Raw genomic sequence first — 15,844 nt, forward strand, 5'->3', positions numbered from 1 at the left:
CGCGTATGTGTGCGTGTGTGTGCGCATGCGTGTGTGTGTTTGTGCTTGCGCGTATGCGTGTGTGTGCGCACACATGCGTATGTGCATGCTTGCGCATATACGTGTGTGTGCGTGCATGTGCGCACGTGTGTGTATGGCCTGCAGCCCCACAGGGTGGCACAGAGTGTAAGCTTACCATGGGAGGGAGGGTTTTGCACGGCAGGTTTTTTTTTTTTCATCTCATGGTGCAGGAGCCTTTCTTCAGGTTGAACAGATGCCTGCAGTCTGTCTGCATTAGCGTACTTCCCCAATAAAATGCACAGCACAGCTGGAGGACAGCACAGTGAAAACATGCGATCTGCGTACTCTGAGTTTCACAAAACAATTTGCAGTGATGTGCCAGGCCAACAAATATTAGTATAGCAAACTGGGCGATAGCGCAAAAAGCAGGAAAAATAGTAAAAATAAATAAAAATAAACTCTCAATCTTTTCCTCATGTCCATTAAAATGCAGTTTTAAAAAGGACCATAATTAATTCAGGAAACACTGCTTGCAATTTCTAACTGTTCACAGTATTATAAATGGCAAATTACAACAAAGAAAATCTGCTTTGAACTGGGAAAGAATGTGTATGATATTTAAACTACATTCAGTACATTTTTTATACATTCAGCGTCGTATCATTTCCGCATGGAGACTTCTGTAAATTAATTGTGTCAGTATGAACTCAGGTTGTAGTTTCAACATATAAGGGTCAAAGTTCATACTATTCAGCAGAAAGTGTGATCTCAGTGTCATAAAGAGTATTAGATTTTACTATATTGACAACATATATTTAGATCTTATTAAAACATACATAATTATATACATACTTAGGTTTCTATAGATTTTTAAAAATGCAGGTGTTGTGACAGTATTTTTGAGTGATATCCTTATGATACCTATATATTTTTTTATTGAAACATGAGCATGTGCAAAAACAAGAAAGATACATGTTTACAGCACAATTCGAGAGAGAAAATTAAATATACAGATAAATGCATACATAGAGGCAAATACTTTAATCTCTCTTCAGTTTACACTTGAATTGCGAATAAGGAATGAAGACCTTTTTGTCAGACCGAAAAACTGGTTGTTATTTAGGTGCATTAATTCCTACTAAACTCAAGATTATTGTCTTGCGAGACGGACTTCCGTTTTCCCTGCTAACTAGTAAGAATTCGTAGTCATTTTAGCGTCCTGTGATGCAGGGCGTCTGCCAATGGTGGTGCCAAGTAGCATTGATTAATTTGGCAGGTGAAATCACGCCGAGGCTATGAGTGCTGAAATTGTGGACACCTGGTTGCCGAGATCAAACCCCGTTGAGCCAAAAGACAGTTTGGAAACAAATGATTATGACTCAAATTTATATTTTGATAAAAATAATTTAACCGACTTAACAAAAGTTGTGCGCAAGTTCTTTAATAAATTCAGTTAGACCTGAGGCGAACAAATCTGCATATAGTGGGATGCGTAATAATATCTGGGTAACATTAATGCGGATAAAAGATGATTGTTCGTTCACTTAGAATTTTGCCTCAGTGATTTCAAGGGGCAAAACTAAATCCATAGCGTGCGATGTCTCGTGAAGGTAAGAGAAAAGCAGTTTTATTTTTATGCACTGTAACCTGTACTCTCGGTATTCTACGGACTTCTGGTTCTACAAGAGTAACAAAACGGACTGTTTCGGATGGTTTTAAAACGTATCGGCAAAGTGGGAGCTTCAACAAATCGGCAATGGAAGGAGTGGACTCGGGCAAGCATATTCGCTTCGGATGGCCTGCGCTTGGACGCAATTTTCGAACAAAGTACAGAAGTTATGGTGCCATTAAAGTAGATGGACTGCGAGGAAACAGCTTTGCTCCGCAGACATCTTTACTGAATATGACCAGTTCTGAGATGCTGAAAGCCCCAAGCAATTCCAGTCAAATCAACGAACGCACGGGACCATCCGGCCTCGTAAACGAGAGCCATCACTCTCGAAAAAATGATAGCGTCAGCGGAGGAGACTCTCATCCCAAATCTGACACACGGAGTCTTGATAGGGATGCTGAGAATTTGCTCAATCTCTCACGAAATTCAGAGTGGAACAACGACACTGGTGCCGTCAAGTCTCAAATGGAATCTCTGAACAACGACAGTGGATACCAGTCTGACACGTCAGAACAAGCAGGTGAAGCATTTACGTGGACAAGTTAACATATTAGTTGAATCTTCTGTTCTTGTGGGGAGATATCTTGAGACGAGTTGTGGTAAGTACCAGTCTCCAGGCTGTATATTAATTTTTGCAGGGCTGATGGGAAATTTGCCAGTTTCAGCTGATGGCAGAAGACTACCCACCACATACACCCTTCAAGCTGCTGAATCAAAGCCTCTCGTACTATGTGGGATTGAGTCCATGACACTGGTGGCAAATACAAGGGAATACAACAATTTGAAGGTAGATGGCGGTAAGTGTGACTTGGAGAGTGTTTTTTTGTTTGTTTTTGTTTTAGTGGCTTTTGGTCTTTATAAGCAGTAGCCTACTTCCCAGGAAAACAACACTGCATTCTCCCTCCCTCTCCTCAGTGAGTGATGCCCCCCTTTACCTGTCTGAGTTGCCCTCTTCCTGTGGACACACTTTTAAAATGACGCCAAATAATCTTGTCTTAAAGACGCCCTATGATGGATGCTTTATTGCAAAAAAGGTACTGACTTCTGTATGTAATGATGATATACCTTTCCCCATCCACTCATACACATCCTGTCAGTACTTGAAGCTCTCTAGCGAGGTAATGGTGTCATTCATTTCTTTCTTTCTCAGGGTGATAAGTACATCATGCCATTGCTCTGGTGGGAGAGCCCTGTGAACATATCCTGCCCTGTCACAGTAACCCCAACTCCCTTTCCTCCTCCTCCTCCTCCTCTGCCTTTCCCCCCTCCTTATCTCTTTCATCCCCCTGTCATCTGCGCCCCTTTTGGTATGAATCTGAACCTTGAAGGAGGGCTGAATGCAGCCGAGAGGTTTGAGGTCGAGTGTAAGTTGCCTTTTTGTTCTGTGCTCTGCTGTGTGCAAAGCATTTTGACTGAGTGTGCTTTCTGCAACCGATGCCCCTCAGAGTGTCTGATTTTTGTGCTTTTTCTCCCATCTTTCCACCCCCCACAGTGGGGGGCAAGAAGGTGCCCTTTTTATCCTCACAATGTGGCTACCATGTAATTGGTAACCCTGGACAACCGATCATACATGTTCCATATAGTGCGTGTGGGATGAAAATGAAGGTGAGCATTAATGGCTGCCAGACAAAAGCAATTTCTCTCTCTCTGTACACTCAATGTTTTTCCATGTAATGTAACCGTAATATACTTGTACTTCAGAAAAAGGGGGACTGCTAGCCTATATATATATGTATATGAAGGGAACCTGTTTGATATGAGAATGGTTTCTTAAACTTTTTTCCCCCCACAGCAGCAGTGAAACAATAGTTTAAAAATACTTTTTTTTCTTTCACAGGATGGAATGCATGTCCTCTCCCTTTATTCTGGAAAGACAGGGAAGATCTTTGCTTGTCCTCTATCCCTCATCTCCTCTCCTCTATTCTCACATTCTGTTGTACCAATTTACGGCCATTCCAGCCCTTCTGCTGGTCCCCAGGTTCCTCCTCTTGAAGCCCCTTTCTACCCACCTGTATTTGACTCCTACAACTATGACCACAGCTTATATACTTATCCACAGGCGCTCCTTCCAATTAAACTCCCAAGGCCTGCTCCCACCAAGCACACTCATCTCCCTCCTGTCGACCATTCGTACAGCTATGTGAAGTCCAACAATCACATACACCCCTCTCCTGGTGGCTCTTCTCTTCCTCTCTTTGTCCCTTTTTTCGATTCTAACTCAGGCATGCATCAAATGGATTTTCCAGGTTGCACACCTTTAGGTCCCATGCCGTGCATCTCTCCTTTCCCTTTCCTTCGACCTAATGGCCCTCTCTCTCCTCCTCATCACTATCATGATCCAGTCTCTCTTCCTCTTCAACATCAGCCTTATGGCTCACTCTCTCCTCCTCCTTATCAACCATATGATCCACTCTCTCCTCCTCCTTATCAACCATATGATCCACTCTCTCCTCCTCTTCAGCCTCATGGCTCACTCTCTCCGCCTCTTCAAATGGAGCCTCTTGATCTACTGTCTCCTCATCAACCATATGATCCACTCTCTCCTCCTCCTTATCAACCATATGATCCACTCTCTCCTCCTCCTTATCAACCATATGATCCACTCTCTCCTCCTCCTTATCAACCATATGATCCACTCTCTCCTCCTCATCAACCATATGATCCACTCTCCCCTCCTCATCAACCATATGATCCACCCTTTTCTCCTCTTCCCCATCAGCCCCGTGATCCACACTCTTCTCCTCTTCCTCATCACCCACATGACCCACTTGCTCCTTTCCCTCTTCCCCGTCATCCCCATGTTACTGCAACTTTCCCTACCTCCCCCACTCTGTCATCGCCCTTCCTACGCTGCACCACAAGGCAAATGAAGGTCATCCTGTCTTCTGCTGTCCCGGGTAGCATTGAAGTCAAAGGTATGCGTTTTGGAGATGTGCTAAAATCATGCATTATTGTGTGAACAGAGACCCCACTGGCTCTCTCTCTTCTGTGCTTTCAGTTTATTAGATCTGTCTTAAGGCACTGGGCAGTATATCTTGTCATCAACATGCGTATGTGCACATGTAAATGTCATTGCAAACATAAATGACAGGTACTAGATGATACTGCTTTATTCCCATCAGAAAGTAAGAAGCCTGAAAAGTTAATGTTTTTGAATACATTTTTATGCTTCGAACATTTCCCCCCCTCCTGTGCCATTTCAGGTCCGAATAATGAATGGTGGCCAGTTACCCGTGTTCCTGGCTGTTCTTTCTACTTAGAAGCAATGGGTGTTAAAGGAGTGATAGTGTCCTCCCCTCTTCGCCCCTGTCATGCATACGCCCTGGTGAGTCAGCATCTGTAACAGATTGGATAAGATAAGATAAGATAAGAGACTTTATTAATCCCCAGGTGGGGAAATGTGGGTGTTACAGCAGCAGATAAAAACAACATATCACACATAGACATAAAAGACATAAGTGCTTGTACTAATTTGCTTTAAAAATGAAGATAAAAATGACTCCATAACCCCCACCCCAGCTATATACAATGAATTTACCCCTTAACTCCCCTCCACAGAGTCCGTCAGTGATAACCTTACCCATTAAATTCATCGATGCTGACTCGGGGCGGCATCGGATTTTGGAGTTGCAATGCCCATATTACTCGTCAACCTCCACCTCACCCACCACACAACCAGGCCAGACTCCTCAACTTCAGGTTATCTGCTCCGAGCATTCTATGAGTGTGGTGCTTGCCCCAGGTCCCGAATATGCCCTGCTGGTTCAAGGTAAGTGGGTTCAAATGGAACTTGCAGTAACTTCTGCTCCAGGGCTGTGTGTAATGTGGTTTACGACGTGCACTGGGTACAATGCAAACCTGTAGAGAATAACATTCAAGCCTTTTTTGGAAATCTGAGGGCCTTAGTAGAATGGTATACTTAAGTTTCATGGGCTCAAGGGTGATATGTTTCAAGGATGATTTGGTTCTTTATTTTGATCATGTCGACTACCCCCAATCCCCACCTGCCGCCCTGACATTGAAGGGACAGAAACCGGACAGAGTGGTACCCACAGGCCTTGTGGGTATTCCATGACTAAGGGAGAGAATGGTAGAAACGTGCTGGTTGTCCCCTTCAGTTCTTGTCACGTGTCTGTGCAGGTGAGTGCTAGTGGACAGGTGAGTGGTCAATACTTTTAGCAATAACAAAGCAGTAGTTGGATATACTCTTTTTTTTCCCAACAGGGTAACCATCGGAAAATTTTTGTAAAATTTCGGACACTGAGCGGGAACGAAGGAGAGGTGCCTTTATCATGCCTAATTACTCCACCAATCAAAAAGAAAGGTTTGTGCTCTGCTCTCAACTGTTGAAACGGCAGCAATAGTTGACACAACTGTCCTACAGCTTGTATTGTGGGTTGATCTGTTCAGTTATTTGGCACGATTACCCAACACTGTAGCACACGTTTAACAGGGAAAAGAAGAAAATGGCGGATGGAGTGTGAGTGATATAGGTGTACTGCTCCCAGAAGCTCAGTATTCATGTTTGAGAGACCTGTGGCTTTAGTGATTGCATGATGGACTATCCAGGGAGAATGGGGACACTACTATGGCTCAGTTCTACACCTATCAGTTCTCCCAAAGCCAAGCAATCGCACAAATCCCTGCCTCCACAGACAGCGAGCGCACAAGTCAGCCCATTTCCAGGCATTTATCAAACCCTTGCCTCATCAGTCAGTGGTTCAGCCTTTTCCCAGGTTTGTGGCCGCCTCTCTAAGCCGCATGGATGTGTTGTAACTTCCAAGGTTGTGAGATCGGTGATGACTTCCGCCTCCCGTGTGGGCCCGGCCTGGTTTCGCCTGCTGAATGTCAGTCTCTGGGCTGCTGTTACTGTACTCGCACACATGCCTGCTACTACCCTCTGGATGGTGAGCACCTCTGGAATACTCCAGCATGGTTGTTGTCAGTACGTGTTATCAGTCATCTCTGGGTTCCCAGAGGCTGGGTGTGGGTGGCATTGCATATGTAGGGCTTTGTTCCAGCTAGTTACCTGAGCTTATTCCTTTATATTTCAGTATATGTGTGACAGTGCTAACAGACAGAAATAATTTGAATACACATGTGCATATATTAGCCATAGTGCATGGATCAGATTAGAGGTGAAATAGCATTAAAGTGTGTCAAAACGTGGTTATCGCATGGCTGCTTAATGAATTATACCTCTGTCCTCTCCCCCAGAGTGCACACCTGACCGTCACATGATCTTCACTGTGCCTGCCTCTCTTACGAAGCCTCCTCTGTCTACCTCCTCGCTGTTCACGCCTGGCAACAATACCTGCTTCCCCCTAAAGGTCACTCCCAGCTTTGCCCTGTTCAAGATCCCACTGGATGGTTGTGGGGTGCACAAATATGTGAGTCCCTCTTATTTGAGCCCCGTTCCCCGAGCACTGACTTGTAGCTGCCGGCACTGATGACCTGTCGCTGTGTGAACAGGAGGTCGGCCACACTAAAATCTACATGGTGGAGATCCTCAATATCCTCTACGCCATCAGCCTGAACTATGGCACCATCACCAGAGACTCTCCAGTCAGGTAAAGAAGGCTTTTATGTGTATCCACGAGCCTTAAATGTCTGTGTGCTCTGAAGTTGATACCGGGGGAACAACATGAAACCCAAAGGACCTGGAGGAATGCAATCCTTTCCTTTCCATGTTCCACAGAGGTGCATTTATGAACAAATTCTGTTACAAAGCCATTGAGTGCTATAGACTGCACTCCTCACAGTGAGTGAGTTACATTTGTGATGCTCCAGTAAATCCATTGATGAAACTGCCCTGGCTGCTTGAAGAACATAGTCCTACAGATCGAATGTCTCCTCTTGTCTCCCCAATTTTATTGTCCTATTTTTAACACAGTTTGTATAATTTGCATTTGTTTTCATCAGTTTCAGGAAGAAAATTTTCTAACTAGATTTAATTTGTAATATATGAAGGCGGTTTATTTATAATTTTTTATATTTTTATACATTACTAAACTGTATTTATATACAATTTAGTAATGTATAAAAATGTATAAAATGATATTTGAAGTCTTGCACATTTTTTGACATGTAGCATTGATTGGTTACTGTGGTATATGACAATGGTATCATGTTGGGGCTCACGTGAAACCGAAGAAGGAAAATGATATCAGGGTTCTGTGTCTTCCCCCCTTGTCATTCCTGGTTTGGCCGCCAGATGGCGGCACCCCTGCTTTGTGTCCTGTTAATTGTTTGATTGTTTCCCATTACCCCATTATTAGTTTCCCATTGTCTCGTGTTCCCTTCCCTCTCTGTGGCCTGATTGCTCATTGTGCCCTCCTGTGTCTCGTCTGCGTCGCTCCTATTTAAGTCTCCCTCTTCCCTCACTCAGGCACTGGATCCCTTTGTTTCTGTACCTGTTTTTGGTTTGTACCTGTTTGCTACCTGCCTGCCTGCCTGCCTGCTTGTCGCCTGTTCCCTGCCTGCTCTGTTCCCTACGTGTTTTGGAAATTTTGTGTTTTTCCCGCATTTTTGAGTTTCTCCCTTTGTTTGTTAGTTCTGCCCTGCGAGATTCTGTTCCCTTTGTTCCCATTTTTTAAAAATTAAATTCTTTTGGTTTTCCCATTTTTGACTTTTGGCATTTTACTCTGCGCTTGGGTCCATTCCCGCCCCCTCGCCTGACAAATGAACTTTGGCTTTGACCTTTTTGGGTATAATATGAAAGCAAATTCTCACCTTTCAGTTAAACCATTTGCTGTTACCTCAGTCTTTGGCATACATTATTTAGCAGACATGAACCATGGAGAACACAAGCGCATCAACCATTATGCGAGTTCTCTGAGCAGCGGTGCATCTGCCACACATCTACCTTCTGTCTAAAACCATAAATCATGGTTGTTGCTGGATGGCTGTGAACAAAGCTTTTTCATTCGTGAGTATTGTCGTTTGCTTCCCTGTGTCAGGCTGACAGTGGAGTGTAGGTACAGTCCTCGCGCCCATGTGAGCGTGGCCTACCTGGTGAAGACGCCCTCCCTGGGGCCCTCCATTGAGGCCCAGGGGGTGTTTGGTGTGCAGCTGAGGATCGCCAAAGGTACATTTATTCCCGGAAGGGGTGCGAGGTGCTCGTTCGTGTTGCTTTCTCGGAAAACGGGTTCGGGAAAACAACGCGCCTTACAGAGTTCTGCCGTCTACCCTCCAGACGAGAATTACACGGACTATTACCCTCAGTACCACCTCCCCCTCAGCCGTCTCCTGAAGCAGCCGCTGCACCTGGAGGTGCGTCTGCTCAACCCCCCGGATCCCAGCATGGTGCTGCTGGTGCACTACTGCTTGGCCTACCCCCGCTCAGCACGGGCGGCGTGGGTGCTCAACTACGATGGGTGAGCTGGGCTTTGTTCCGCCCTTGTAAATGAATGCGACCCTTTTCTTTGAGTCCATGAGACCTCACCCCAGTGATGAGTGCTCACTGTTGTCCCTAGTGGTTGAGTGTTGATACCGTGTGTTTTTTTTAACCTCTTTTTTTTAACCTCCGTTTAGTTGCCCAAACCAGCTGGACACCACTGGGCTCCTGCCCACCTCAGCCCCATCCCCACTGAGCCCGACCAGAAGATTCACCATAAGAACATTCCAGTTTCTCTCCTCCGACTTGTCCTACACGGACGAGGAGGTGAGGCCTGTGCATTGCAGCTTAATGTGGATTCAGGGACTTTAGCCCGATAGCCGCTAACGCTTTTCCCCACTGCTCCCCACAGATTTACTTCATGTGTTCAACAGAGGTCTGCTCTCAATCCGAAGGCCCCTGCGTCGAAGGCTGCATTCACTGTAAGGCCCATAGAAATGGCAGCAAGTGCAAAAAAAAGTTCAACCTGCCGTGGGTTTCCCACCTTTGCCCTTCAGTGTCTGCATATGCAGATGAGATCCAGTTAACTTGCTGTGGCAGAAAGTCTAAGGTCCCCAACTATGGAAAACAATCACATCCTTATTCAGGCTCCAGGGGGTGATGACGACAGGTTCTGTGTCTGCTATAGAAGCACATTTATCAAGCACACAATTGGCACTGGCTTGTGGAGTAAATCAGCATATATGTAATGTAATGGGTCAATAAGCAAATTTTTGTGTTTAAGTGGTGTCCATAAAAAGGATTGTAAGCTTGCGCATTTCCTTCCAGTTCCCACATCTGGGAAGTGAGAAGAGGACCACTGTCGCTGGAGATCCAGATGGTAAGCATTGCTCAACGCCGACTGCAACCTGCTGTTGTCTAAATTTCAAAAGAGGGTGTACTTCAGTGTTCACACTTTCTCCTTTCTTCCCCAGGCTCAAAACAAGGCAACAATAAAATTCCTCAGAAATAAAAGCTAGTGGTGCTTTCTTTTGTTCAGATCTGTTTAAAATTTGCACAAAGCCCATTACCCTGTTACAACAGTTTTCTGTTGTTGGAGTAATACTTATTGTCCAATGAAAACCTTGACAAATATTGTGAGACCTGGGCTTACAAACCAGTTAATATGGTAAGACTGATCAAAAAGGTCTCCTTATCGCTCCTCAACAGTATCTCTGCATCACACAAAATGCACACGGTTGTGGTTTTCACAAGTTCATAAAGGTAGCATCTGAATGTTTACCATAAATGTCAGCCTAATATTTCCCTATTATTTTTAGAGCATTAACATATGCAGGTAACTGCAAGCTAACTATTGTAGTAGTGCTTATCTTTATCAAGGGTACAGATAACAATTACAGTGTACTCAATAAGCCTATTCTGCCTTGGAAATGGACTTTACTTCTCACAATTAAAAGAAAACTTCACTAAAACAATGAGCAAGTTTTATGCTTTACTTACCCTAAATACACACATTTTAAAAAGTCCAAACCTGAGTCATTGGTACCCAAACAGAAATAAAACATAGCAATACAAAAAAGTTTACAAAAAAAAAGAGGTCGTTATCATATAAAGAAAATGTTTACATCTACTGCTTCACATCCTATTTAAAATACAGAAGAAAGAAGCTGCTGCAAGATCACACACCACGCCCCCCCCACCAAGAAACAAGCAATTCAAACTTGGGGGGGGGGGGGTTCTCTCACCATAAGTTTCCTGAGTGCCGTGCTGGCTAACTCTTGGTGAGGTGTATCATGAGTAGACCAACTGAATGGACCACGCCACTTTGGTTTGTATTTCACTGGGTTTTGGGTGGCAGACCAGAGGTGCGTTCAAATTCAGCGAACAGAGGCGAATGTTCGTGGCGAACATGTTTTCTTTGAACAGTTCAATTTGAACGGCTTTTTAAGAACGTTCCAAATTGTTTGCATTAAACATAGATGAGAGCGTTTGTACTCACAGCCGCTTCTGTGATCATCGATGATATAAAAAAACAACAGCTAGCTAGCGAACAATAACATTATTAAAAAAACTGATCACACTTAACGGCATCTTCAATTGAAATACCCATCTGGAAACATTTCCCTCAGTCCAGCGTCCATTTTGGTTCGCCGCAAACTACCTTTTCAGACCGTTTGCTTATGTTTGCAAATGTTCGCAGCGAACACAAAGCTAACGGAAAAAAGTTATAAATAGTCTGCAAACGTTCGCCTTGTTCGCTGAATTTGAACGCACCTCAGGTAGATGATTCAAATAGGACAGACTCTGTCACATCCACGCATTGATTCCAAACCGCAAGTACACCAGCCATTTAAAAAGTTTAATGTACTGTGGTCTGGCAACAGTTAATAAATGTGTCACTGTCTTAAAACTTCTTATTAACCCTGACTGAGATTTAAGACTAAAACTGCAATTTCAATATCCTGTGGGATATTGAGAAGGCGTTGAGAATTCAAGGGAAAGTATGCTTGTGCATGTGCAGCGACATTATGGTATTCTTGGTCCACAGGTTATAATTTACTCACTAATGTAAAATAGCGTAACAGTTAAAAAAAAGCTTACAATTAAGGCATCTAGACTTTGTTGGTAAAATCTAAAGGAGAACATGGCATGGAAGTGTCTGTTAAACCTGAGGGCAACTTGCTGAATGAGGCGTAAGAAGATCCTGAAGATGGTGTTCTTGCCCGGAGCATGACGGACCGGTGGTTAGTTGTAGTGTTTGGGAGCTGATTCGTACTTTCTAATGTGTTTCATCAGAACTCTGGAGCACGCCATGGTAACAAACTGGAGAAAGAAAGGACTAAGTCAACAATGTCCACATCAAGATATCTGACTTGCCAAATGTCTACTTCCTTGAAGAAAAAAAGGTTCCCTCAAATATCAAACATACTTCATTTGAGACAGAAAAATCACCTTTTTGACCTTATACTAAGACAATTATACAGCTACGTGAATGTTTATAATGTACAAATACCACTTGCTTATAATTCTTTGTTTGCCAAGCTGTACTTGGGTTCCTTTAGGAAAGGAGGAAGTGGAGGAATTTAAAACTAAAACAAGAAGTGGCCCAGTGAATGGTATAAGAGAGAAAGCCTGAACAACAAAAAAGTCAGATAAAAATGAGAAAAAGAATGGGGCTCAGGGGCTGAGAAACGGAAAGGAATTGGGCAGAGGTATTGTCACAAGTCCTCTTGCAGGCTACAACTACTCTTTGTCAAATGAGGTAACCTACATCTTATGTACTGTAACTTCATATTTTTCCCCCAGCTAGTCTAATACCCTGGGCTATAATCTGAGCAATCGCTTTCATTATTTGACTGGCAATTTTATATCCATTGTTTGAGTTCTTTTCTTCCCACTGGGGAGTTTTTTTTACAATTTTTTTTTTCATTTCTAGCTGGTTTTTTGGAGGTTCAGGCCTGGTCTTTCCTAATTTTCCTGTTTTCCTATTTTCCAGTAATTTATCTTTGTGACAATGTCACTGTAAATAATGTGATACAAATAAAATGTAATTTGAAGGCAGTACATATCCTCAATTATGTATCTAAAGGTGGAAATTATTACCAGTTGGGATGTATAATCCGTTTCTATTTTTGTCACATACTTTTCCATTGTACTCCATAGACTATGGAGTGTAATACTATGACATTGAACAGTGTGATTCTTATTTTTGACCCTCAAACCTTCTTTCTCCATTATTTGTATATTATATTACCCAGCCCAAGAATGGACCCACTCACCAGACCTGGGTCAAATAAATATTTGTTTTTGATTCAAATACTGTTCTGTGCTCTATTAATCTTGCCTGGTGTAATTGAGCCTGCCAATATGATCAGAAGGTGGGTTTTGCACTTTTTGAGAGTGTTTCATTGGTTCAAATACACTAGACATGATCTAAAATGTAGAAATGTATTTGAATCCAACACAAATATGTATTTGACCCAGGTCTGCCACTCGCCTTGCTCATGTTGCCACTTACTTTTCTTTTCTCTCTTTGCCCACCACATCTCCACACAAATGATCATCACTCAGATCCATCTAGTCTAACATTCTCATATTTCTGTAACTCTGTAGAAAAATGATCAGGTTGCTAAACAGAGTCAGAGCGAAGCCAAGTCCAAAGTTAGCCTTACCATCAGAACTCCTGTTCCAATAAGCAGCCCTAAAACCACTGGAGCTCTGGTCTTGAACAACTTTTGGATCACCTTTGGACATGCCTGGGAGGAATGATGAATTATAGGAATTACATAGGCAAGCAAAACATTTACCATACACCCACCTCATCCAATCCTGATTACTTAAAAACTAAAATCATCTACACATAATATGGTTTGGTCATCGTATTAGCTCCAAAGCAGTTTGGTTTTCCAGGTTTGAGGAGAAGGCCCATAATGTAAGTGGCTTCAAGATGTGTGTCCACTCAAAACTGCACTTTTTAAAAACTGTACAGGCTTTTCACGCATATACATGACTACATGTGGAAAAAATTTTGATTGAAGATACACTGAACATATTTTCATACATTGAAGATATCTTCTACACCTTTAATGTATATTGTCTAAGATTTGATTAATCACTAGGACTATCAACAGCACAAGGCAATGGTACACAGGACACAGCAAAGACAGAATCAATCAGCCTGGCTGCTACAGACCTGAGTTAAATACACACTTTTTTTAAATCAGCAAGGGATCTGCTATGGATGGATTTCTGCTTTCAAATAGCCATAGACCATTCCTTTTTTGTTTACTACTTCATAGATTAATTTAATCTGACTGATGTTATCTTTCAATGCCCTGCACAGAGCATCCATTAAAAAATGTAATATAATATTCTTGAGTCTGTGTTCAAAGAGTAACTCTTGGGCAGCAGTAGTAAAAGCAAATCAAATATAGAAATGGTCAGAACATTACCCACAGCCCCATGACACGAGACAGACATACGTGCTCTTTATTTTTTTTTAACCTTACCATGATGATCTCAAACAAGGTTATCAAAATGGCGTCATCTGAAGAAAAAAAGAGCAGATAAGGCAGATAAGGAAACCAGACTCACGGGTATGGACAGGGCGTCAAGGAAGCCTTTGGTACTGGGACACGTATCTCGTGCAAAGGGCTCCAAAACTCCTCCAATGCCGCAGCAATGCAGCTGTCGAAAAGAGGGAGACAGAGCGGTGGCGTTCACACCGGCGCGAAAGCGGGCGGATCCCCGCATGACTCGTTCGGCTAAAGCACGGGCCCTTTGTAGTGAAGAACCCCGCGGTGCCTAATCAAACCCGCACCGTGCCAGTGCGGGCGACGGGCAGGAGCACACGCTGAGCACCGAATAATTGGCCATGGGACTGCCCGGGGAGGGACAGCTTCAGTCAGCAGGGTAAAAAAACCCACGCACAACAGCGCCTCCTCTGTTTGAGTAGGGGACCTGTCAGTCTCCAGGGCAGAGTCTAAACAGCTTACGCAGTGGGATTGTGTGTACAAAGGGCTGGGGTTTATAAAATTCAAATATGAGTGTAACCCCTGATGCATTGTGGGCGGGAGCTACAGCAGCAGCCGCAGCAATGGTGCATGCCTACAATTACAATTAAGTGTCCCGAAATTTTAGAGTACATAACAACTTGGGGGGAAAAAAAGCGTGTGGAACCAAAGTTTTGAGGTAATGGTGCGACTCTAAATTTGTGAGTCTGTATTTGCCTGTGCATCGGTTGGTCTATATTTTACATGTTCATCTCCTTGTGCAATAGGTGTTCTTAATTTTAACCCATTTTACGCTTCACAGACAGTGGTATCAGTACTAGAATGTAACTTCTAATTTGAGTTTTCTTGAAAGACAACTTAACTTTTGACTGTGTGTGTACTCGACAAAGTCAAGGGTTGTTCTCTTACACCTATTGCATGAAATTATGATTCTATTTGCCTTTAAGAGTTTGCTCTGGGCATGCTGCAGCTTGGTAAAATTAGGTGCAAGCAGTCATCAAATACAGTTTTAACAGGTTTGCACGTTCCTAGTGGTGAGAGTCACACGCAATACTATCTGTACCTCCTGCAGATCCGCAGCAAAAGAAGTGAAAGAGCTTTGAAATAACACAGATGAGGGAACAGGACATGAGCCCATCGGCCACAAACACAAAGAAAGCAGCAGAAGATAAGGTATTTAAACCAGCTGCGGTAACTGTACCTAGTACCTCTACAGACGCTTTTAACCAACATTTACTTCTAGATCACCTAATCCCTACTTAATGTCTCGGTGGAAGATTTACATGAAAGCAGAAACATAAAATGTGTACAGAACGAACAGAAACAATTATATTCTTACTATCCAAATACATGAGCGACACAGCTCAGGAGGTAAGACCGATTGTCTGGCAGTCGGAGGGTTGCCCGCCCTGGGAGTGTCGAAGTGTCCTTGAGCAAGACACCTAACCCCTAACTGCTCTGGCGAATGAGAGGCATCGATTGTAAAGCGCTTTGGATAAAAGCGCTATACAAATGCAGGCCATTTACATGATTGACATTAACATGATTTCCTCCTTTCTTAAGATAATCGTGTGCCACTGCACTGAACTGCATCAGGCACCCTACACACAGTTCATAAACCAAATCCACTACCTACAGCTGACCATCAACGTTTTAGTGCACTTAAGCCACTCCAACGGTCCGGTTCAGCCGGTTGAACAACGCTGCCGTGTGTGTAACAGCGTGGTGACGCTGAGCACGCCACACATAGTTTGTGGAGATGTTGCCATGCATTGTAAACTTTTAGACAGCATTAGACATGTGCAGGACCTGCAGACTGTGAGC

General features: G+C 43.4%; 1 protein-coding gene and 1 long non-coding RNA gene across 12 annotated transcripts; one reads left to right on the plus strand and one right to left on the minus strand.

Moving 5' to 3' along the window:
* Positions 1-1,303: 1,303 nt before the first annotated feature.
* Positions 1,304-10,022, plus strand: LOC135248891 (zona pellucida sperm-binding protein 4-like). 11 transcript variants are annotated; one of them, XM_064323934.1, is made up of 21 exons: positions 1,305-2,192; positions 2,311-2,469; positions 2,588-2,706; positions 2,823-3,036; positions 3,165-3,277; positions 3,510-4,062; positions 4,099-4,149; positions 4,183-4,587; positions 4,876-4,997; positions 5,231-5,441; positions 5,697-5,812; positions 5,897-5,996; positions 6,457-6,579; positions 6,890-7,062; positions 7,145-7,242; positions 8,632-8,759; positions 8,868-9,048; positions 9,206-9,335; positions 9,421-9,490; positions 9,837-9,888; positions 9,983-10,022. In XM_064323934.1, the coding sequence occupies exons 1-20, from the start codon at positions 1,598-1,600 to the stop codon at positions 9,854-9,856; spliced, it is 3,681 nt and encodes a 1,226-aa protein (XP_064180004.1). In that variant the 5' UTR covers positions 1,305-1,597; the 3' UTR covers positions 9,857-9,888; positions 9,983-10,022. The 11 variants fall into 11 exon arrangements, with proteins under 11 accessions (XP_064180009.1, XP_064180004.1, XP_064180001.1 ...); XM_064323931.1 differs by having other exon boundaries at positions 3,510-4,149; XM_064323933.1 differs by having other exon boundaries at positions 3,510-4,134; positions 4,198-4,587.
* A 465-nt stretch (positions 10,023-10,487) lies between these two features.
* On the minus strand, positions 10,488-15,171 carry LOC135248892 (uncharacterized). The gene is made up of 3 exons (XR_010328520.1): positions 14,103-15,171; positions 13,181-13,264; positions 10,488-11,831 (listed from the first exon to the last, which is right to left on the minus strand). It is a non-coding gene; the product is annotated as an uncharacterized LOC135248892 (long non-coding RNA).
* Positions 15,172-15,844: the final 673 nt, after the last annotated feature.

The sequence above is a fragment of the Anguilla rostrata genome, chromosome 2, assembly GCF_018555375.3.
Source record: "Anguilla rostrata isolate EN2019 chromosome 2, ASM1855537v3, whole genome shotgun sequence".
Lineage (NCBI taxonomy): Eukaryota > Metazoa > Chordata > Actinopteri > Anguilliformes > Anguillidae > Anguilla > Anguilla rostrata.

Bases quoted from the DNA above. Each gene is read 5' to 3' on its own strand.
- LOC135248891 (XM_064323928.1), top strand. From the start codon at position 1,598: ATGTCTCGTGAAGGTAAGAGAAAAGCAGTTTTATTTTTATGCACTGTA. The intron at 3,037-3,164 runs GTAAGTTGCCTT...CACCCCCCACAG, and splicing joins CGAGAGGTTTGAGGTCGAGT to TGGGGGGCAAGAAGGTGCCC. The intron at 9,491-9,836 runs GTAAGGCCCATA...ATTTCCTTCCAG, and splicing joins CGTCGAAGGCTGCATTCACT to TTCCCACATCTGGGAAGTGA.